The sequence below is a fragment of the Myxocyprinus asiaticus genome, chromosome 35 (assembly GCF_019703515.2).
Source record: "Myxocyprinus asiaticus isolate MX2 ecotype Aquarium Trade chromosome 35, UBuf_Myxa_2, whole genome shotgun sequence".
Taxonomy (NCBI): Eukaryota; Metazoa; Chordata; class Actinopteri; order Cypriniformes; family Catostomidae; genus Myxocyprinus; species Myxocyprinus asiaticus.
In genome coordinates, this window is record NC_059378.1 from 3,434,017 (window position 1) to 3,458,845 (window position 24,829).

Here is a 24,829-nt window from a genome sequence, read left to right on the forward strand (position 1 = left end):
TATGTGGATTCAGTTCATAGAACGAGGCAGAAAATATATTATTTGTAGTTTTCTATACGATGTTAAAGGCTACATTGGTTAGCATTTCTTGTAAAAATACCCTAACCGCATAAATAACATTGGCAAGACATGTAATCGTGTATTTATTGGATTTATGTTTCATCTGTCAAAGCGTTAATCTGTAGAAACACGATGTAGCTCCTCTATTAAGCTCCTAAGGGAACGTTCCTCAATGACATCATATCCACCTTTTCACTCACAACGGTGTGAAAGCGCTCGTATGAATGAAATCATAAGAAAGTGTTTCACCGCTGTTCAAACGCTCCTCAGATTGCATCATTAATATGGATAATTAATATGGATAAATGTTTTCCAACTGAATAGACTAAATATTAAAATAAACAAATTATAATAAAAGGCAAAGTAATCTCTTCAGTACTTTTTCAATGTAACTGTATTGTGATTACCAACGATTTCAGTTGTAACTGTAGTGGAAAACAGTTACTAATATTTAGTATTTAAAATACATAATCCTGCATATACATGTATTCCATTACTCCCCAACCCTGGTGTTGTGACTCACGTAAATGAGAATGTTAAGACAGACGTTTTAATCATGTTTCTGATTTAAACTTAAGTAGTAAATACAGTAGTGTTGTTAAGTTTGATGCATTTCTGTGAATCAGTTCAAATTGTCAGTTTAGTGAATTCAGAAGTCTGATTCAACAGTATGTTTGCATGATAACTAAAAAGTGTTCACGTAAATATCCACATGGCATTTTTCATATATTAAAATGTTTAAGTAAATATAAATGAAGGTAAGTATTGCTCATTTGTAAATATTGTTTATTACTATGTTTTTTTGAAGTGGTGCATATCAATTATAATTATTAAATATCATTCTATTTTGAGTTTGTTTAGTGAAAAACAGTGCGGAAAAAAATGCCTTCATTTTTTAAATTTTTTTTAAATTATTATTATTATTATTATTATTATTATTATTTATTTATTTTTAGATTTTTGCTGTGTATTAGTTTTTTGCATTCAACATTTTAAATCTTCTTAGCTCCAAGGTAGCTGTATATATATATATATATATATATATATATATATATATATATATATATATATATATATATATATATACATACACTTCAAAATCGTAACTTTTACTGAACCCAGAATATTGCTTTAAATGACACTATGAAATGAATACCTTACCGTGTGTCAACTAGAACAAGCGAGAAAAGTGTGATAATGTACTCTCTGCTTCCCCCTCAAAAATACTAATCTGACAAATGTAATCACATTTGTGAATTCTTATTAGAAGGCATTGCAGCGGCTGCTCTGCGATGTCCCTTAGGCTGAAAAAGAAATTACTTCTGACTAAATCCAATGGCTGACTGTTGTCAGGCTGTGATGTATGTGACGGGACATTACGATAGAGTATGTTATTAAGGAACTTTCAGTATTTTTAGACTGGGAATGTCAACATCCCATCAGAAGCAGAAATGGAATTATTTTACCACGGGTTAATTATACTTCAATGGATAGACAGCTTGCATTAACGCAAGGCTTTGATGATAAAAGCCATTCCTAGCTCCCATTCCACCAATTTACCATAAATGTTTAATCTTTGCCCTCATAAATTGGCTCAAGGGCCAATCGCACTGACAGTGACTTGCTCGACAAAGAGGAGTATATTTTTCATGTACTGTACTGCAATGTTTCAGTAAAAATTATATGTAGGTAAATCTTGCTGTCTATTACTATATATTGTTATATTAATACATATAGATGAAAATGATTAAATATGATACTTCCTTGTGTTCATTTAGTGAAAAACAGTGTGGAAAACATGCCTTGTATACTGAGTTTTAGTTCTTACTACATTGGCTTTTGGTTCTTCACAATTTATGTACAAATGCTTTCCTCTATAGAATATTAATTAACAGCGGGAAGGCCCCGCGATACAATTGCAGTTAGTGTGACTGGGGCATTTGAGCTCATTTTGACATTCTGTATTTTCACTGTGGTTTAGTTCTTTTGTCAAGCCTGGATTTGTTAGCCAGAAATAACAAGATTTTCCAATTCTTAAAGCCATTGAATGGACAGATTAGGTTGAACATGGCATACAAAAAGAAGAGGATTAGAAATGTAACCTGGTTTTGAAATAGGCCATCTGTCCTCCTGCCTTTGTCACGTTGGGTTGGGAATTGGTGTTGCTGACGTACTATATCTGAAGATGCATTTGATAAGGCATCCAGCTGAGCTCAAAATAAGTACTTGCTGTACATGCCCAACAGGTCATAGTTGATTTACAGGTCAAAGGACACCGATTGTGTATTCAATATTTACTGCAGAAATCAAAATAATAGAGGTTTGGGACTTCTCACAAGTTAATAAGGTCACTTTTACACACCTCAGAAACTGCCTGGAAATCACAAAATTCCATAAGTCATCCATATTCGCCTTAATGCCAGGAATAATCTACCGGAGACTAACACGTCACACTGATTCTTATGTGATGCTTTATACCAGATAATACAGAATGTTAAAACTCAGACGCTGGATTGTGTTTATTCTAATACAACAAATTACAGGTCATTGCTTAGTTCAGATTTTAGCTAATGGGAGAAAACTGGGGTGAAAGAGTGAGAGAGATTGTATCACAAGAACAGGAAATTGAGCATGATAAGATGTCAGTAAATAAAGTAATTACAGGGAGACATGTCATAGATTATAATCACAATTTTTTCTTTCTGCTTATTACATTTAGTTAAGTAATATGAGCTAATGCAACACAATTCTTGAACATTTTGTCAGAACTGAATTTCATTGCATGCAATTAATTTAAATGTGTAAAATGGTAATCCATTTGCGTTGGGACTACAATGAGTGCGTTGACAATGTGTAAGTCCTTGTAAACTTAGATGGTTTTCCTTTTATCAGGACAGAATCATAAACAATGTAATCATAAACCGATTGGCACACGTAGGGCCCTATTTTAAGAGCACTAGCACAAAACGCGGTGTTATGCAATAAAACATACGCACAAAGTCAGTGGGCATGGCCATGAAGTTTAGGGTTTTTTGTGCAAAGCGCTAATGGTCTGAGGTTCTTCTCCGGTTATTGCACTGTCTGCGTCCTATTGTATAGTCAAATCCCTGTCAAGAACCACCAGTGATATAAACAAAGACAGCACATTGATAAGAAGTTGGTAGTGTAAATGGGCTTTATGCAATGAATTAGAAGAATAGGAATGTGGACTTATGTTCTTTTGTGCGTTAACCCTTGTTGGGTGTCAAGCATATTTCTATGACAGTGACACGCTCCTTTTATATGCATAGAAAATGTGTTCTCACCAGGATTTGGATGTAGGACCGTTAAATTATAAAGAATGTAAGTGTTATTAATCATATTGACACACTTCACTTTTATTGGTTGATTTAGCTTTAAAAATTACATTCAATTATTGAAACAAAGTTCTAAATCTAAATTCAGATTACACTTCAAACAAAATCAAAATATAATCAAAATAACAAAGTGGCCAAAAAATCCTATTTAAACACCCAAATCCAAACATTTTACACAGTTTGTGATCATACACCCACAGGTAGCGCAAACACTCCCACCCACGCCCACTTGTGCTTTGTGCTTTGCGCTGGCACGGAAATTGAACTCAGAATTAGCACTTCACAAAATTAGATAAGACATTGCACACTTTTATTTTTATTTTATTTTACTGAGAATTTGTCTTGTGTGGAGCAGAAGCATTGATTTATCAAAATGTAACTGAGGTCCAAATTCCCAGTTTGATGCTTCGTGTCTGTCAGCTGATTGCAGCTAAACAGAGTTTGACATTTCGTCTGACACTCTTTTCCCGCTGTCTTTTTGTCCCCAAGCGCTGGCGGAAGTTCTTTCTGAAGCAGTAGGCATTTCACAGCTGTCAAGTGCACTGTATAAACCTGATGAAAAACAGCCTGGAGAGGATTACAGACTCCAAAACCTTTGCACATATTGATTTGTTTCTTTCTACACAGACAGATAGGATATAAAATAGTTATTGATGACTCATCTTGCACTCATGGGCGTCTCCAAATATTTGTCCAATCAAATGCTCTCTATAATGACAATATCTCCTTCCCTAATACCAACTGCCTACTGGCTTTGTAAAAAAAAAGGGACAGACCCCACCTCAAAATATTCCGCCTCAATTTCCTGTTTCAGTTGCGAATATATCAACACACAAATCAAAACTGTTCTCTCAGTAACTCAAACATTACATATCAGCATACTGTATATTGATTAAATAAACAACATGTGCTGAGGTAACATTAGCATAATGTTAAGACCTACCCCAGTCTAGGGTTGGGGAGGAGTAACAATTGGGGGCTTGTCCGGGATACCTCCTGATCTCTCCACTTTTAACCTTTTTGTTACTCCTCTCCAACAATAACTTGGATTGTAACAATAATTTACAATGTCTGGATACTAATTCAATGCATCAGTGTTAATTTTTACACCATTTTTGTTTGTCATAGTTTTAGCCTAATGAAAATGTCCTTTAAATGTAATAAATATTTTGTCATGTCATATTCATTCATTTTAGTCAGTTTTACTAAATAGCATATAGCATATAATTTTAGTCAACAGAAATAAAATGTAAGTTGATGATAATATGCAAAATGACAAAACACTTGTCAGACTATAACAGACTAAACTTTAACCAAATATTTAAAACCATACCAAATATCAATAAACTAAACAAAAATGGTACTAAACCAAATATCAAACATAAAAGATTAAAAAAACTGTCCTTATTGTGAAAATCTGAGCTCTTGAAATAGTTTTGTATAATGAATATACTGAAGTATTTGCTAGTTTTTAGAAGTAAATATATTCTAAAATTGTCATGCTTTAAAGTTATTAATTTAATGTGTTTTAGGCTGTTTAGGATATTGCATTGCGTGTTGTACCTTTTTAGGGAACGACATATTCACAACTCAAGTTACACATTCTGACTAGCGTGTAACTTAGTTCAAGTTCACCCGTTCGTTCGCTTTGTTGTCTGTGCAGATGTAAGTTGTAATATTACATATATTTTGTGGATATAGTGAATAATCTCATGTATAAAAAGGATGCATTAAAGTGAGGTAATTTTACATTTATAATGCTTTTCTGACACTACACTCAAAGTGATTTTACACAGAGAACAGGGGACTCAATCACTACCTGTTTTTTTATTTATTTGATTTTTCAAGTGTTTGGTTTGTATTGTACTACACTTATAAATATAAGAGGTGAAACTCGTGATATGGCTGATAAGACTTTAATGGAAGCGCCAGTTGAAACTGCAAGTGAACCGTAATACTACAATAGTATGTCTATGCAATGCACACAATAACACTGTAAACTAAAAACATAAAACAAGGATTCAATAATGATGGGGATAAAATATACTTTATTAAACATGAAAATAATATGCTTAAATATGCAATATAACAGTATCAAGAAGTTAATTTCAGAAGTCATAAATATTAGTAAACATGTCACAGTACGTCCCCCGACAACGTAGATACATCACGATCGGTTAACACACGAGTAATGTTCGATTCATACAAGCATGACAAGCAATATAAGCTTCAACAACCCTACCAGACAACAACTTTGCCAAACGGAAAACAGATAAACATCTATCCAGACTGCAGCAATGTTGTCCTGAACTGTGTGAGTGTGACTGACTGAACGTAGTCAATGTCTTTCTAGCAAGTCAGTCCACTGTCGGCCATCTTTGGAATGCTCTCGGGATGCTATTACCAGACATGCCAGTGCAGCTCCTATCTAATTGAATGGGGAAACACTGAAATCTCTTAAACGGTTGGTCAAGATTACTATTAAAGAACATATTTCAAATCAGCAATAAAATCTCACAACACTGGTATCGTAAATTGTGCTTTGTTAACTCAGATAACGCTAAAAAAAAAACAAATTTTTCCTGGCTTGTATAACTAATGCGCATGCGTGTTCTCGAGTTGATTGACAGGCAAAATCTGTATCTAAAAGTCTTTTTTACCTATAAGGCAGGACTTTCTTTATACATCTGTTGACTGTTGGGCATTCCAATTTCTCCAATTCATTTTAATAGAAGTGGCCCATCTGTGCTAAATAGTCTCTGAAGTAGTTTCTCCAGCCAGAACATGAGACAGCCAGTTCTTCTTTCCTGTGTTTACGGACATGACATAATGACGCATGGATGTACGTCATAAGCCAGCAATTTTGTGCCAATTCTGACCTGACAGCTCAAAATACAAATACGTTTTATAGGCTTACAGTAGTGAATCGGGGTAAGGTAAGGACATTGTTTTAAACACTCATTGTTTATGTACTCAATCAATAATGGCAAAAAATCTTACGTAGTGCAGCTTTAAAATTCTATTTATTCTTTGTTAACAATTGGCTAGCAACAGTTCGCATTCACATGGTAAATGTATTCGCATGAATCTCATCAAAGTAGATTCTTTCCACTCTGCTGTGAGTGGCACAAGCAATATAAAAATTTTAAAGGGATAGTCCACCCAAAAATGAATATTCAGTTGTTGTTTACTTACCCCTGTGTTGTAATCACCCTATATTAATTTCTGTCTTTTTCTTAACACAAAGGGAGAAATTGTGAAAATAAAATGTGCTCAGTGATGTCATACAATGGCAGTTTATGGTGACCACCTCTTCAAGCTTCAAAAGGACACAAAAGTATAATTCAGAAGTCTAATAAATTATTTCATGAGACTCATGATTGTTATGAAAGCATATGATAAGGTTTGGTACGAAAAACTAAACAAAATCGAATGTATTATTTAGTGAAAATGTTCACTGACCGTTGATCTGTGTGCATTCATGATAGGGCACAAGAGCAACAGTTCACTCATCCCCGTCGTGACATTGGGGCATTCAAGCAAAAACTTTTTTTTATCTAAAAACAGGTCCTCTATAGCGATAGTGACAACAGAACACAACACAGCTGCACACAAAACAGAGAACAGAATTTACTAATCCTGTCTCAAGAGTTTGTAGTCAAAGAATTGATGCAATTCTATGCCCAGCCTTATTTTTTTAATGGAGTATTCGGAAATTACACAGAAACAATAGAGGAGACTACAGGCAGCCACAGTCACACCATGTCCTAACCTGACGTCAAACGATACGCGATAAAAGGTATATTTTGTATGGTAATCAGAGTTTTTGTCCTAACCAGCCGTGACAAACAACGGGACTTTCTATCGATTGCTTGTTTTCTATTTTTGGCATTGTGTGAGTAACTCCGTCCACTATGAACTGGCACTGGTCGAAAAACTTTCAATAAAATAAGGCTGGGCATAGAAATGCATCAATTCTTCAGCTATAAACTCTTCCGACATGTTTAGTAAGTTCTGTTCTCTGTTTTGTGTGCAGCTGTGTTGTGTTTTGTTGTCACTTTTGCTGTGGAGGACCTGTTTTTAGATAAATGAAACGAGTTTTCGCTTGAACGCCCCAATGCCGTGAGGGGTCTGCGTGAACTGTTGCTCTCAAGCCCTATCATGAACGCATACAGGAAATCAACGGTCAGTGAACATTTTCACTAAATAATACATTAGATTTCAGTTTGTTTCTAATCAAACCTTATCATATGCTTTCAGAACAATCATGAGTCTCATGGAATAATTTATTAGACTTCTGAATTATACTACTGGATTGGATAGTATGAAACAATTCTTTCAAGATATTTCTTCTTCTAAAACAGATGTTTCTCTATATGTTTCTTCTTCTGTTTGTGCACTGTTGATATCTTGCAGTATTATTTTCTTATTGTATCTTCTTCAACAGTATTTTGTTGTTAAAATCGTTGACCAAATCAAAAAATTCTTCATCAATGAACATTTTCATCAGTAATTTTGTTGACACAATTAACACTGCAATGCATAAACAACACGGTTCACCTAGTCAAAGAAAGTAACTGTCAAAGAAGACATTCTTGGAGTCAAGGGAGATTCTTGAGATGTTCTCTTCTGGGATTTTGCAGCATTTCCTAGGGCAAATACTGCAGTTCTCCTGCCGGAGGAAACTGAACCGAACTCAGCTGCTCTCATGCCCCTTAATCTCTGTCTGCAGTTGCCCCAAGAGAGAAAACAGACAGATGATGTAAGGTCAGAAGAAAATGATCTATTTCTGTTGCTTTGATGACAAACAGTCCAGTCAGTTAAATAAAACTGACATCTAAGGTCATGTTTTGCATTCTAGTGGATGGGGTTTTTCCTACTTTCATTGTAGGATTTCTTAAATAATTTTAATGGGGTAAGTGGATTAGACTGTTCTAGCGCACGTGATAACATATACAGTCAACCTGGTATCATAGAGTCAAGTTACTATACCTGTACATCCTTCTTATTGCATCTAAACACATTTACTATAGCGCATGACTCGTAAGGTGATACATTTTAACATTTGCATTATATAAACAACTATATTTAGTCTGTAAGTAATGGTGATCAGATGGCATTCTATTGTAATCACTGGTAGAAGAGTAGGCAATTATAGAGAGACGTTAAGGCAGAGGGAAAAATGGAAACCATCCCATTACAGCTCTTGGAAAAGAAAGTGACAGTCTGTTCTTGGCTTGCTCTGTTCACTATGGTAACAATACACAGCAGGAGCTCACCCTGAAACCCATATGAGCCAGATCTGTTCAATAGTCTTACTAAGCCATGGGTCTTCTTTGCATGGTGGAAATAAAAAAACAGCTAATGAATATTCCAACTCATAGTCGACATCTGAGTGTCAAAAGCCTAAGCCTTTCTTATTTTTTAAAAGCACTGGTGCTGATTGGCTTTTTGAGTGGAGATGCCATTAAATAGGATTTAAATGGGTCATTCACCAACCGGATAAGAGAAGGGCCACTAAAAGTTGCCGTGGTTTATAATATTGTACAGCATTTTCATAATTCAGTGTATCATTGCTCATTGATATATTTGCTCTTTTCTAATGTAAACCTTTCGGTCCTTGAGCGAATGTTACACTAAGACTTAAAACACAGACCAATCTTTAATTTATTTTGCTATATTAACTCCAGTCATTAAAAGAAACAGAAATAATAAGTCTTATTGGCAGACACCACAGACTGCAGTGGGAATTTTTGGGAGCGCTCTGATGCAGCCATGACAGTGTCTCTGGGGAGATGTAAATATTTCATGTTAATCTGGAACAATCCAGAGAGAATTAAAGTATTAAGAGGACCCTTGAGATCAAGTGTTTTTTTATTAGTTATTAGGCTGCATGTGGTCTGTTATGTATTGCACATAAATACTAAAACATCTTTACATAAATCTCCACTTATCCTTGAATGTACAAACTGGAATTTTCTGTATAATTTACTCTATCACTGCAGTCTTGTTTGGGGTTTTGTCTATCTATCTATCTATCTATCTATCTATCTATCTATCTATCTATCTATCTATCTATCTATCTAACTGTCTGTCTGTCTGTCTGTCTGTCTGTCTATCATCCATCCATCCATCCACCCATCCACCCACCCGTCCACCGACCTACCTACCTACCTACCCACCTAACTACCTGTCCGTCCGTCCGTCCATCCGTCCGTCTGTCTGTCTGTCTGTCTATCTATCTATCTACCTATCTATCTATCTATCTATCTATCTATTGTCCATCCATCTGTCCGTCCGCCCGCCCGCCCTCCCACCAACCTACCTACCATTCGAGCCAGATCTGTTCAATAGGCTTACTAAACCATGGGTCTTCTTTGCATTGTGAAAAAAAAACAGCTAATGAATATTCCAACTCATAGTCGACATCTGAGTGTCAAAAGCCTAAGCCTTTCTGATTTAAAAAGCACTGGTGCTGATTGGCTTTTTGAGTGGAGATGCCATTAAATAGGATTTAAATGGGTCATTCACCAACCGGATAAGTGAAGGGCCACTAAAAGTAGCCGTGGTTTATAATATTGTACAGTATTTTCATAATTCAGTGTATCATTGCTCATTGATATATTTGCTCTTTTCTAACGTAAACCTTTCGGTCCTTGAGTGAATGTTACATTAAGGCTTAAAACACAGACCAAACTTCAATTTATTTTGCTATATTAACTCCAGTCATTAAAAGAAACAGAAATAATACAACAGAAAAAATGTCTGTCTGTCTATCTATCTATCTATCTATCTATCTATATATCGTCCATCCGTCTGCACGCCTGCCCGTCCGCCCACCGACCTACCTACCTACCTACCTGTCTGTCTGTCTGTCCGTCCGTCCGTCCGTCCGTCTGTCTATCTATCTATCTATAGTCCATCCGTCCGTCCGTCCGCTCGCCCGCCCGCCCACCGACCTACCTACCTACATACCTACCTGTCTGTCCGTCCATCCATTTGTCTGTCTGTCTGTCTGTCTGTCTATCTATCTATCTGTCTATCTAAGATGGCGCTCTGTGCTGCAGGTTTGTTCTGTTCTTGCATTCTTGGTTTAAAAATAATTTTTTCAAGTGAAATTCTTACTGTAATATCTCTGTTTAGATGTCCAGCCTTTCTTCGTCTGGAGTAAACCCTGCCTCTTTACTGTTCAAAACATAGTCGCATTTGTGCTGTTGTGTACAAACCTCCCAAAGCTCTTTGTTGGATTACAACTACAGCTCCGGCCACAGGCATTTATTATGACACTAACATTTAAGGTCACATTTGTCACTGACATCTAATGTGTGCATATGTCTCCTAAACACTATTAATCAAAAGCACCAAAGGCAGTACAGTTAAAACAATTTAAAACAGCACTTCATAATATAACTTCACTATATAACTTTATTTTGTTTTTATTTATAGGTGAATAGCAGAATACTTGATCTAAGCCCCACTCATTTAGTCAAGAATCATTGTTTTGGGCGGTGTGTTAAATGACTGAACTGGGAACTAGAGGTCGCCCGATATTGGATTTTGCAATAAAGACCAATAAAGTTGGTGGAAAAAGCTGAAACTCAGCTTTTATTGAATGTAAAAAAAATGTCTTTCCTTACTGTGACAAGTGGGGAACAAGGGTCCAAAATTTATGAAATCCCATATGTAATTTTTGTGCAACCAAAATAACAATTATAACCAGAAAAAATAAAGATAGGGTGCATAACGCAGGACTTTTAATGATTAACAAGTCCAAAATACACTTGAGACCCTTATTTTGAAATGTCTGTGCTCCCAGTTGCTCACACAAACACATAAGAGAAACATCCTGGTTACTTGGAGTCGATTCGGTCAAGCACAGGTAGACCTGTTTGCTTCCCGGTCTCATATGCATCAACCCGAGCGGTGTGGCAACCGCTGAAGATGCCATATGCCCCAGGAGCCTCTGAAAAAGTTTCAGTGGAACCACTGTCTTCTGTCTGAATGCCTTCAGACAGTTCAGCACCGACTGTGTGCACTCGTTCGTGAGGCGCGCCATCATCGAGACTGAGTCCAACTCCAAGCCGAGAAAAGAGATGCTCTGAACCGGGGAGAGCTTGCTCTTTTCCCAGTTGACCCGAAGCCCCAGTCGGCTGAGGTGCGTGAGCACCAGGTCCCTGTGCGCACACAACACATTCCGAGAGTGGGCCAGGATTTGCCAGTCGTCGAGATAATTGAGGATGCGGACACCCACTTCCTTTAGCGGGGCAAGGGCTGTCTCTGCAACCTTTCTGAAGATGCGAGGGGAAAAGGACAGGCAGAAGGGGAGGACCTTGTACTGGTATGCCCAGCCCTCGAAAGCAAACCACAGGAAGGGTCTGTGTCGAGGTAAAACCGAGATGTGGAAGTACGTGTCCTTCAGGTCTACCGCCGCAAACCAATCTTGATGCCGGACGCTCGCTAAAATGCATTTTTGCGTCAGCATCTTGAACGGGAGGTTCAGTATTCCAAGATTGGCCGCAACCCACCGCCTTTCTTTGGTACAATGAAGTAGGGGCTGTAAAACCCTTTCTTCAACTCGGCTGGAGGGACAGGCTCTATCGCACCCTTCCATAGAAGGGTAGCCATTTCTGCACACAAGGTAGCGGTGTTCTCACCCTTCACCAAGGTGAATTGGACACTTCTGAACCTGGGCGGGCGCCTGCCGAACTGAATCGCGTAGCCGAGTCGGACGGTCCGGGTCAGCCATCACGACGGGTTGGAAAGCGCAAGGCACGCGTCCAAACTCCGGGCAAGGAGGACCAAGGGGATAATCACGTTGGACGTACCGGCAGGTGGGGCCTTGCGGCAGGACGGAGCCTGAGGTGCCATGTCGAGGAGGCTCAATCCCTGTGGCCGTACTGAGTCCAGAAACATCAAAGCACTTACCTGGCTCCTGACACCCACCATAAGATTGGTCGAGAAGGGGGGAGGAGGAACATCATCCTCGCAGTCCATCAGAACCAACCCGGTGTGGGCATGTTTGTGCCACAGCTGGGCGCGCAGGGGTGGGGGGTCAGCCGCTGGAGTGCCAAACCTGCCAAAATGGGACGGTGGATGGTGGTTGTGACGACAGCCGTGCACACTTGACACGTGACCCAGAGAACAAGGAATCCACTCTTTTGTTGAAGTTTTGGGTACCGCAGCCTCTTGGGCATGCAGCGAAAAATGAAACAAAAGATTCTCCTCCTGGCCCTCCACCGGGGGATGGAGTGGTCAGTCTACCAGCTCTGTAGAAGTGGGTCTCCTCGCCACTGGGTCACCCATCTCAGGGCGCTTCGAAGCCTTCCTGGGGTTCTTGGTGGCCGGCCATGAGACGGGTGGCGTCTGCTTCCTGCGGTAGGCTCCACGCCAGGGCTGGGCCGTGGGGGCAGGCTGCGGCGGAGCCGGTGCTGTTGCTGCAGGAGGACGCCCTTGGCAACGAGCAGGCGGGGTTTTGAGCCGCGCCAGGGCAGGATGTGTTGAATGGCCTCCGTCTGCTGCTTCACCGCCGAGAACTGCTGGGCAAAGTCCTCGACGGTGTCACCAAACAGGCCAACCTGGGAGATGGGGGCGTCAAGGAACCGTGCCTTGTCAGCCTCTCTCATGTCGACCAGGTTGAGCTAAAGGTGGCATTCCTGGACCACCAGGGTGGACATCTCCTGCCCAAGAGACCACGCTGTGACCTTCATCGCCCGGAGAGCGAGGTCGTCACCGAGCACAGTTCCTGCATCAATCCCGGGTCAGAACTACCCTCGTGCAGCTCTTTTAGCGCCTTGGCTTGGTGTACCTGCAGGAGAGCCATGGCGTGCAGGGCAGAGGCGGCTTGTCCAGTGGCACCATAGGCCTTAGCCATCAGAGACAACATAAACCTACAGGCCCTGGATGGGAGCTTCGGGCGCCCATGCCAGGTGGTGGTACTCTGCGGGCACAAGTGCACCTGGGGGATCACTGAATACCCCTTGGCCGCCCCACCATCGAGAGTAGTGAGAGTGGGGGAGCTGAAAGATTGGGACCGGCTGGTAAAAGGTGCCCCCCATGATCTTGTCAGTTCCTCATGCACCTCCGGGAAGAAAGGAACTGGGGCGGGGTGAGGCTGTGAGCGGCACTCTGGGTCCAGGAACCAATCATCGAGCCGCGAGGGTTCAGGGGAGAGTGGAGGGTTCCACTCTAGCCCGACGCTCGCGGCTGCCCGGGAAAGCATGTCCATCATCTCCGCGTCAGCCTGAGACTGGGTGACCATGCCCGAAGGGGGAAGTCCAGCCGAAGCCTCCGCATCAGAATGAACGATCCCGCTCTCCGATGCTGCGCTCAATAACTCATCGTCTTCCCGGGCCCCGAATAAGAGGTCGAACTTGCCCTGAGATGAGCCGGCGGTCTCATCCGAGAGCCCGACCGGGGCAAGTGAGCATGCTGAGGAATGGGAGGTCCGTGGGGGGGTTACCCGGCGGAGGTGGTCGCATTGGAGTCCCCAAATCGACCCCGGTGCTAACCGATGCGGCCTCATACCCGTAGGTAGAAGGACCAAGGTGGGGAGCTGCTGGGGTGGCTTTCTTTCTTACGAAGGCAAGCCACAACCTCAACGTTGTCATGGTCATGTTCTCACAATGAGGACAAGACCCATCCACGAACAAAGTCTAAACGTGGGCAGAGCCCAGACAGCGATCGTGGCCGTCAGAAGCGGAGAGATAACGACCGCAACCAGGAATAACAAACAAACAGAAAGGCATCTTTAAAAAGATGTTCATGTGTGTGCCGCTCTTTTAGAGTTGAAAATATACTCTTTTAGAATATACTCTCTTTGTTGTTCTGCCGAAGTGCCCAGGGGTGTTCTCTGCAGTCCACGGGTGCAGAGGGGGAGAAGCCGCTGAAATGCGCCGTAAATCCAGCAGACGAGGTGAATGAACTCGGTGAATTCAGCTCAATGAATAGAACCGCTCGGCTCCGAAGAGAAAATCTGAATGAGTGGTTGCATACCAGCTCCTTTTATACCCGTATGTCCAGGGAAGTGGCATACAAATTCCACTTGGCAATTCCCATTGGCCTTTTTTCAAAAAGCAGAGGTGTTTGGGGCTCCCAAGAGTGACCCCTAGTGTCACTACATCGACACAACGTCGAGTGAGTGACAGATAGGGAACAAAATATGTACTGAAATCACCTACAATGTATTACAATATAAATACTATAAAATGAATATTGTCATAAAAGCAAATAAATACTGTATGTGTAATTCATCAACAGTAGTTTATCAGCGATAACTTGTCATAATTGTCCAGTATTCCAGTATTTTGGTATTATATAAAAATATAAAGGGATGCCGTCAGTCAAAATCAACATGAACTCAACAATCAATAAAGGTTATGCAAATAAATGTTCAGTGCCTCATATGTGTCTTTTTATAACATCCCGTATCAATAATTGTGCATTAGTCTATAAGCATTGACAGAAATTTGGCTATCGCCGTAGATTATTTTCGATAACCGATAGTTGCACAAGCAGCTAATTAATCTGCAAAATGTTAATCGGACGACCTCTAATGGAAACTGTAATATGAGAATAAACAGTGTAAAGGGGAAATATCCACATGCACTTCACATTAGTTTACTCTCCATATTTGGTAAGCATTTCTGCCAGTAGATGAAGTGCCTCTGGATATCATCAAAACACGGGAATGCTGTCCTGCAGATTGGTCCATAAAATGAATTGATAGACTACGTGTCGGTTTCTATTAATGTAGAGGGTGAACAGGAGAGAAAGAGTGTGAGAAAGAAAGCGTTAGGGCTCAGTAAATTATATTAACAGGCTGTCTGGTTTTGTTGCACAGCCTTGTTATACAGACACAGAACAGTGCAGCAGTGTAGTCAGGCATTTTTACATCTCTGCCTTGTAAACCATGAGTGTGCCGGGAGCTAATACAGTTACATAAATCTATAGGATGTATACAGAGAGGCACTGTGCACTTTTTCGCCTACGTGCTTTTGTTTATCATTGTGTCCTGGGCAGCTATTTTCTATGGATACAAGAAGCATACAAGTACAGCTCCTATGTACTTGATTGAAAGCAGTTAAATTTGACATAAAATATATCATAAATTATGCTTCTTTAGCTCAGATCACGCAAAGAAAAATGCTGGTCCAGCTAACGCGCATGGGCGTTCTCAAGTTGACTGAAAGGCGATGTATGTATCTGAAAGGTAATTGGCTCTTTTACCTGTAAGACGGGACTTCCTTTTCTACACACGCCATATTTGGGCATTCCAATTCCTCCCATTTATTTTAATACGAGTGCTCCGTCTCAGGCTAAACAGTCTTTGGTATTGCTCTGATTTGGTTTGTTTTGTGGAAGTCAAGTCTTCCATATAGTCTCTCATTTAATATGGTCATAAAAGCTGCATGCATAATAATTAAAAAAGCATTATACTAAAGTTTAAGATGCATGTCACACTACAGGATTGGTCAACTTTCCTGAAGTAGTTCACCTACTATCACGCTTTTACAACCTCTGTGCTACTGGCAAAAAAAAAAAAAATCAAATCTTGTGTCAGGGTGAGCTGAAGAAAAGGTTTATTTTGAGCTCTTATAGGTAGAGTATTTCAAAGGGTTGTGCTTTCTGTCAATTCTCTGACCAGGTTTGGCCTCATTTATTTTGGTCATGTGACAGTTTTTGTAAACTGAGAGATTTTAATGAATATTATACTGTAGATTCTCTTTGCGTACTGGTTCGTTTAAGTGACTCGTGTAATGCTTTACGAAACCTAATGACATTTGTGTTTTAGGTGAACACAGAGTTAGAGAAAGAGAGAAGAAGAGCCTGTTATTTTATTATTCGCAAAGCAAGACCGAAGCATTTAAAGTGCTTTCAGACTAGTTTATTTCAGTAAACACAGCTGTCATTGCTAATTATCAGAGATACTTTTTCAAATGCTTTCATTTTGGCCTCTCTAAAATGTTAAAAGACATATCTCTACTGTTCAGGAACAGAATAAACATAGACAGGATGTACAGTTCAACAATTCATTCAGACTGACCACATATTAGGCAATGAAATGTGGAGAACAGGGCTACTTGTCACATGGGGATGTTGTCATAAGGGCTGTTTGACTTTTGAGTCAAAAGTCCTTTATGCAAATGTTTTTTTCTCTAGCGTGAGTATTGTGTGTTTTATTTAAAAAAAAAAAAAAAAAATTTTTGTAAATTCTATCCTTTAAAATATGTTCCTTTGTTTGGATAAACAAGGGAACATACACTGAAATAAATCAAGACAAGTGTCAACTATATAATGAAAATAGCTTTAACCAAAAAAAAAAACAAAAAAACAAACAAATGAAATAAACAAAATAACTGTTCTCAGAGGACAAATGTATTTATTTGATTTATTTATTTAATATGAATTTTTGTACGTATTTTTTAAAAAAATGGTCAGGTCAATGCAGGTTGTATTTTTTTATTTTTATTATTGTATTATTTTTTAATGTTATTTAAAGGGATAGTTCACCCAAAAATGAAAAAAATCGTATCATTTACTCACCCTCAAGCCATCCTAGATGCGTGTGACTTTCTTTCTTCTGCAGAACACAAACGAAGATTTATAGAAGAATATCTCAGCTCTGTAGGTCCATACAATGCAAGTCAACAGGGTCCAAAACTTTGAAGCGCAAAAAACATATAAAGGCAGCATAAAAGTAATCAATAAGACTCCAGTGGTTTAATCCATATCTTCAGAAGTGATATGATACATGTGAGTGAGTAACAGATAGTCCTTTTTTACTATAAATCTCCACTTTAACTTTCACATTCGCATTTTCAGTGCATATCGCCTCCTGCTGGGAAAGGGAGGAGAATGTATATTAAAAAAGGACTTAAATATAGATTTCTTTCTCACCCACACCTATCATATCGCTTCTGGAGATATGGATTTCATGGATCTATGGATTTATGGGCTTGTGGATTACTTTTATGCTGCATTTATGTGCTTTTTGGGGCTTCAAAGTTCTGGCCACCATTCACTTGTATTGTATGGACCTACAGAGCGGAAATATTCTTCTGAAAATCTTTGTTTGTTTTCTGCTGAAGAAATAAAGTCATACACATCTGGGATGGCATAAGGGGGAGTAAATGATGAGAGAATTTTCATTTTTGGGTGAACTATCCCTTTAAGTATTTAAAATTTTACATTTTAATTTTAGAATGCATTATCCATTCCCCTTTTTGATTTGTAACTAATAGCTCCTAATAAACATGCAAAAAAACATTTTAGACCAAATAGTTTTCTTAACAATTAATGTCAACATATGTGGATAGTGGGACTAAGTTGTGAATTATTATTTTTTTTTTTTAAATGTTATAGGTTAATGCTATGTATTCATTATAATTTCTGTTAGCAAAAACAATGGTTTATATTTTTGTGTTACATTTGACATTTTTTATGTTTTATGAATTGTTTGGGATTCATAATTTTTTTGAATTGTTTTTACTGTTTATGTAGCCAAAAAGCCATTAATTGCCTGTAATATATTATTTACTGGCAGGTTCCCATTATGACAATGCACTGCATATAGTGTGACAATATGCTGACAACACTGGGGCATGTTGTCACTGAAGGTCAACATGTGTTTAATGAACTGCATCTTTATTCCTAGGTAATAATGATGAAAATGTTTAGTAGCTTTTTTTTTTCTTTTTTTCTTTTTTTTTTTTTTTTGCCTTTTGATATGTGCCTATACAGAAATTTACTTTTGACACACCAAAAAAAAAACCTGCCCTGAGAAATATTTACTGGAGTAAATAGTGTGAAACTAACCCCAGTCTTTCCTGTTTAATAAAGCTACTAGTGTCTTGCAGATTTATGCACTAAAAATACAGCTTTAATTGAGTTATAAATAGTCTTTAATAACTATTCTTTTTCTTTTTTTAGTTTGCTTTTTTCTTTGCTTTTTGTTCATTTGTATGGCATGCTTCTGCCCCTCACATCTTCAACTGTCTTTTCTTCATGCCTCTCTCACGTCTGCAATCTTGTGTTCTCTCTCTCTCTTTTTCTCTCCCTTTCTCTTTCAGCAAAACTATTCAGATCAATATAATCGATGACGAGGAGTATGAAAAGAATAAGAACTTCTTCATGGAGATTGGAGAGCCACAATTGGTGGAAATGAGTGAGAGAAAAGGTGGGACGTCCCGAAACTGCCCCAGTGTGCTGTCATTTACTGGGCTCAGTTGGAATTGTTCGAAACTTATATAGGCTACAAATATTATCATTAAATGTTTCAATCACAGTTCTGTCAATAGCATCTTTGACCTGAGAAATTAAAAAGATTGAAGACTTCTGAAGAGGAGGACCCATTTTAATTGCTCCGTTAAGAGCAAAATTGATAAATGAATAAAATAGAAATGGAGAGTCGACATGGGTTGCAATGAGAATAATTCACGATGGCTTCCACCTGGAATTTCCCAAGGGTTTTTAGAATAGCAGTTTTAGATTAGAGGGTAAAATAATGTCTGTGGTTAACATTATTTTAAGAGGCTTTGACGTTTTATTCTACAACATGTCAACACTGTCAAAACTCTAAAAACTACCACAAAGATGTAAGTTTGCATGCTTGACCAATCAGACAACTGCTGTAGCAACTTCTTAGCAACGTATGTTTTAAAAGCACACAGCAGCTTCAACATTCATGTAACATATGACAGTGTGGAATTTATGTTGTAGAACAAAATTACTTATTTTACTTATGTTTGAAAATTACAAATATTTTTTCTTGCAAAAAAATTGTTATACGTATCACGGCACTTCCTGACGAAATGAACACAAGAGGCGCTAAAACAACAATGACTTTTATTCACTTTCACTCTATTCACGAGTAAAGCGTCAGATTATCAGCTCATAAACACTAATTTTTCCCCCATTCCTCACACAATACAGAGTAATTAGTTACTGTAATTGAATTACTTTTTAGTCAAAAAAGCAGTGTAATGCATTATATTTTAAATTCTTGTAATAAGATTACAGTTATTGACTTTCAATTAATTACTTTTAAGTACATTACATGCACTAAAGTAATATAGTATATAATACATTTAAAATATTAATTCATATGTATGTCTGTTAGCGTTTCTGTGACAGCTGAAACCAAAAACTTTTCTTGGAAAAGTGATTTAAAAAGTAACTTAAAACTAAAATAAATAGTAATGTGATTACTTTTCAGATGAAGTAATCAGTAAAGTAATCTGGTTACATTTTTACAAGTAATTAGTTATTTGTAATGGATTACTTATTTTGAGTAACTTACATAACACTGCTTATGACATCTAAAAACTTTTATTATAGTGCATGGCTACATTTTATCGTTTGAATTACATAACCAACTACATTTACAAGCTTGTTGAAGTGTGATTATATTGCGCAGTAGCTCAACTGATAGAGTGTTGCACTTGCAATGCAAAGAACTAGGGTATGAGTCCTGAAGAGTACGTGAGCTGAAAGTGTCATATTAGCACTACAAACTGACGTCATTGTGTTTTTCATCTCACATTTGCTTTTTATGACACTATCGGTTGGTTTAAGGTTTAGGGTAGGGAGGTCGGTTTTGTTGATTGAAAACTCAATAGACCATTAACCTTAAAAACCTTATCTGTTTTGGAGACAATTTAACTTGCTTTTAGCGCCACACAGTGGACATTTCACCTCAGAACTGCCATGATGCGTGTAATGAACCACGTACTGCTCAGTTAACACACAAGCACACTTCACACCCTCAAATGTGATTTTATGTTCCCCCCACAGGAAGACCATGAAGGTTAAAATTCTTGACCATGAGGAGTATGACAAACATGCAAACTTCTTCATAGAGCTACAGGAACCAGAATGGAGGAGGAGGGGATGGACAGGTGAAAGATAGCAAAAAAGCAAGTTTCTTTCTCTGCAGCTGCCCTTTATTCTGGCCTCTGACTTTCACTTCCTCCACTCCTCCTTCAAAGCTGATCCTCTACTTTCATTACTGTTGCTTTAATGGCATTTTCCTCTTGCTCAATTTCACTGAGTTTCATCCTGGCCAGAGGTTAAGAGCTCTCTCTAAGAACAGGCGTAATTGGCCTGAAGGACTTTATTGGACTTAGACTTAAGCTGTAGGGGCCGCTTCCTTTAGGCCAGTATGACACTAGGACAATTGAAACCATAATAATCAGCAGATATGGAATTTGTGTCACTTACTAGAGTCTGTGAGTGTTCACGGTTTTGTCTGTACTGATTGGAGTCATTAGGAATTATAAGAATGACCTCTAGTGACCACTAAGAATGCTTCTATGTTGCTATAATCCAATGTTATTTCATAGAACATTCCATAGAATGTCTCACTATTTTGTATGTCTCCTCTGCTTTAATGACATCATGCACTTGAGTGATGATCATTTTATCCAGCGTGATTTAAGAATGTTCCAAAGAGCAAAACTGACCTTTTTAACCTCCTGACACCCAAGCGTGATGTCTGTGTGCATTTTCCGTTCCCCTTATTGATTTGTGACTAGTAGCCCAGCGATTAAAGACACTGACTACCACCCCTCGAGTTCGAATCCAGGGCGTGCTGAGTGACTCCAGCCAGGTCTCCTAAGCAACCAAATTGACCCGGTTGCTAGGGAGGGTAGAGTCACATGGGGTAACCTCCTCGTGGTCTCTATAATGTGGTTCTCGCTCACGGTGGGGTGCGTGGTGAGTTGTGCGTGGATGCCGCGGAGAATAGTGTGAAGCCTCCACACGTGCTATGTTTCCACGGTAACGTGCTCAACAATCCACATGATGCGCGCGGATTGACGGTCTCAGACGTGGAGGCAACTGAGATTCATCCTCCGCCACCCGGATTGAGGCGAGTCACTACACCACCACGAGGACCTAGAGTGCATTGGGAATTGGGTATTCCAAATTGGGGAGAAAAAGGGGAGAATTTTTTTTTTAGATATAAATATTAATATGCCTGTGTGTTCCAATGTGTCACACTGAACTAGCCGCCCATACATCTTTAAGCCACACATTTTACAGTAGTTATTTACACAAGGTTATTCTGTCGTCATTTGGACTCTGATCTACAGTGGCGGATTTAGGCAAAGGTGACATGGGCAGCCGCTCAGGGCGACATCTTATATTTGTGGAAATAAGGATGCCGACTTTATTGACACTACTGCTGACAGCGTGCCGGTGCAGTTGCCAGATATTAACTCCATGAATCATTATACATGAATAAGATGTTGCATTTCCACTCTTTAGTGCCTACCATCAGACCTTCTGGTGACCGCGGTCCATTTTTTAAGTATCCCAAAACACAACCCATGATTCTATGATTTTAACTCGCGATTGTGTTTTCAAATGAGCCCAATTTGTTGTGAGAACGCAAAACTTGCAACACTGCACACGCCCTGCTGCTGCAACAGAGCGAGTGTGTACCATGCTCTTCTTCGCTGTTTAGAAAAACTGTTTCTTACTTGATTGACAGTCGTTTTCTTTCATAGCTGCCTTATTTGTGTTCGTTATGAGAGAAGTATTCAAAAAGTATTCTAAAAATAAAATGGTAAAGTAACTGTATTCTGAATACAGGTGCTTGAAAATGTAACAGGGGCTGAATACAGTTACTTCATTTCTGTATTCTGAATCTGTAACACCATTACAAGTATTCCTGGAAATTAGCATAATTAATTCTGATTCAAAGTAATGGCCAGCATCATCCAATCACTGCCAACCATGTTAAAATAAAATGATACATTATAAATTGTGAATCTATGTACTGATTATCATTGTCACATGTCTGTCAAACATGTTGAGTGATCCAAACGTCATCTGCAGCCTGAAACTGAACTTTTGATCAGATTTTAGGAGTGAATGCACTTAACTGCATAGAGAGCTATAGGATGCTCCCTTGCTCCCTATTTAGTGAATGACTTAACCTCCAGTGTGCTGTCTGTCTGCACTGGTCTCAGAACAGTTTGAAATGCACCTTATTTTCATCCTAACTCCATATAAAGCCTCTGAAAGCAACATTTTTCAGCTTTTGGATGAACCCACTGATTCTCTATGTGTTAATACACAGTAAATATATGATATTTTAAGGAAAATGAGCCTATAGTCCACGTACATGGTCATTGTGTTTTACAGCGTGCCGTTTCACGATAAATCGATGACATTTTAAAAATAGGATATCGGATGAAACTAGAGACTCTACTCTTTTGATTCAAACAGGTTTTAATGTAAAAACTTAATTAGGTTTCTTACCAGATGTAGTTTTGTTGCCGTTTCTCCCAAAGACAAACACAGCTGAGATCGTCGCCATGTTGTTTTGTCACGTGACTCGGTGCGTCAAAAGTTTAACACTTTAATGACAACCCAGAGTCTTCTGAACTAGATCAGTTTAAATTAAATTAAATTATGCATAGCCTATAGCGAAGCCAAAACATAATGTCCACATATGTGGATGCGAGGTCTCAGGAGGTTAAAGGAATTTAAATGGTCAGTGTCACAAATTTGCTTATTTGATTAGTAACTTAATGACCTAGAAATAGTGCAAAATCTTTCTTGAGTCCACTGCATGCTCTCCAAAGTTCAGAACTCTTCCACTTGTTCCTTTTTTTTATAAATTCCACTAATTTTTGTTTTCTAGAATCAGACAGATTCTACAGAGTTAAAGCAAAACAATCCAGAGCGCAATCCAAAAATAGCACCGCAATACTGACTCTGTGTTACTGTATTGATTACTTCATTCATACTTATTTTGCTCTGTCTTTATCTCCATTTTTCTTTCATTTTCTTTTTTGTTCTGTCTTTTCCATTTTTCTGCATTAGCTATGTTGCTGCATGAGTTTGGTAAGCTGTCTCTTTTTTTCCTGCTCTTTATTTCTGTAATGAAAAGTCATATTTGTCACTATATACAATGGCTCCATACATGCAGATACTTCAGCCACACTTACTATAAAATTGTGTGAATTTTATTGCATTATAACAAAATATCAAACCAAGTGGCATATATATATATATATATATATATATATATATATATGTAATTTATTTGATTTTTTCCACATTGATTGATTGATTGATTTTTTATTTATTTATTAATTTTTTTGGATGCTACTTATTAAAAAAGATCTAGATGTTTTTAAAGTATATTTTGTTTTACTGTGACTTTAGCAAGTGGTGACATTCAATATGCAATTTTCCCCCTTCCAAAACTGTTTTTTGATACAGTTCAGAGTGTAAACTTCTGTTATGTGTATCTTTTTTACCGTTTTTATAAAAAAAAAATAATAATAATATTTTTATATAAATACTTATTATAATTTTGTATTATTGCTTATATTATTTATTAGTATTATTATTATTTATAATTTAATAATTTAAATTATTTCATTATTATTAGTAGTAATAGTAGTAGTAGTTAATTGCTTCAAACAAACGTTTCAATTGAGCTATGTTGGGTCTCTGAGGGTTAAATAATAAAAGAATAAATATAATGTTATCTTACTCTCATTGTAATTACGATAAGAAGTACTTGTGAGACTTAGTGGAACATGTTTAGTTAACTGGTTACTTTTTTTGGTGCACCCGTAAAATTGACTGTATTGAGAGACTTATACATACACTAAAATGACCTTGGGACCAGTTGGTGTAAAGTAATTGCTTGTAAAAAAAAAAAAAAAAAAAATAAATGGCTTGAAAAGTAAAGTTAATTCTGAGAAAAAGTCTAGCATCATTTGTTTGCAGATGCCACTTGGTTTGAGGTTTTGTTATCTAGTACAATTAAAGGTATACATTCTAAAGTGTAGATTAATAATACTTATTTGGGGCTGATGTATTAGCTTATGTAACTCATTGTTCAGATATACTATCAAACATGCTCACATTCAGTGGTGTTGATCTCATTTCACATTGTCTCCATCATTTCATCAACCAAGCAGTCAAAACATCATCAAAGCTAATTCACACATTCATATAAGCTACAAACATAGTTTTCTATCATACCTAAAACTAGACCTTTAAAACCCGGAATGAACAAAGACTGAGTTCAATTTGTGTTTTATGATTTTAGGTGGCTTCGTAAAGACAGGTATGGTAATATTTTCACTAGAGGTGCTTCGCTAACTCAATAGCAGCTACTTAAGCTAACTTGCTTCGCTAACCGAGCGATTTAAGTTTCAGCCATAGATTTAAACTTTTCTGTGATAATCTTTTCCTTGATAGACAAGCAGCTTTATGGTAAGAGATTAAATTTCACTTTTCACCAAATTGAAAGCTAAATATAACATTGAGTGTGTTTGGTAAATGGTTTGCTAGACTAGAGAGTTAACTGCAAAAAATAATTTTCTTTATCAGTGTTTTTGTCTTGTTTTCTAGTAAAAATCCTTCAATCGAAATAAATACAGGCTACC

The 24,829-nt window shown here is 38.1% G+C and overlaps 1 protein-coding gene across 6 annotated transcripts in view; it reads left to right on the top strand.

The window, feature by feature from the left end:
- Positions 1-24,829, top strand: part of LOC127425793 (sodium/calcium exchanger 1-like) — an 80,884-nt gene that overhangs the window by 31,794 nt on the left and 24,261 nt on the right. For 2 of the 6 annotated variants that reach the window (XM_051672041.1, XM_051672040.1), the window contains exons 3-6: positions 18,485-18,591; positions 23,247-23,267; positions 24,490-24,507; positions 24,642-24,656. In XM_051672041.1, coding sequence (XP_051528001.1) covers positions 18,485-18,591; positions 23,247-23,267; positions 24,490-24,507; positions 24,642-24,656 — 161 coding nt within the window. Of the gene's footprint in view, positions 1-18,484; positions 18,592-20,207; positions 20,312-23,246; positions 23,268-24,489; positions 24,508-24,641; positions 24,657-24,829 lie in introns of those variants that run through there. The other 4 variants (XM_051672046.1, XM_051672042.1, XM_051672043.1 and 1 more) reach the window with 4 other exon arrangements.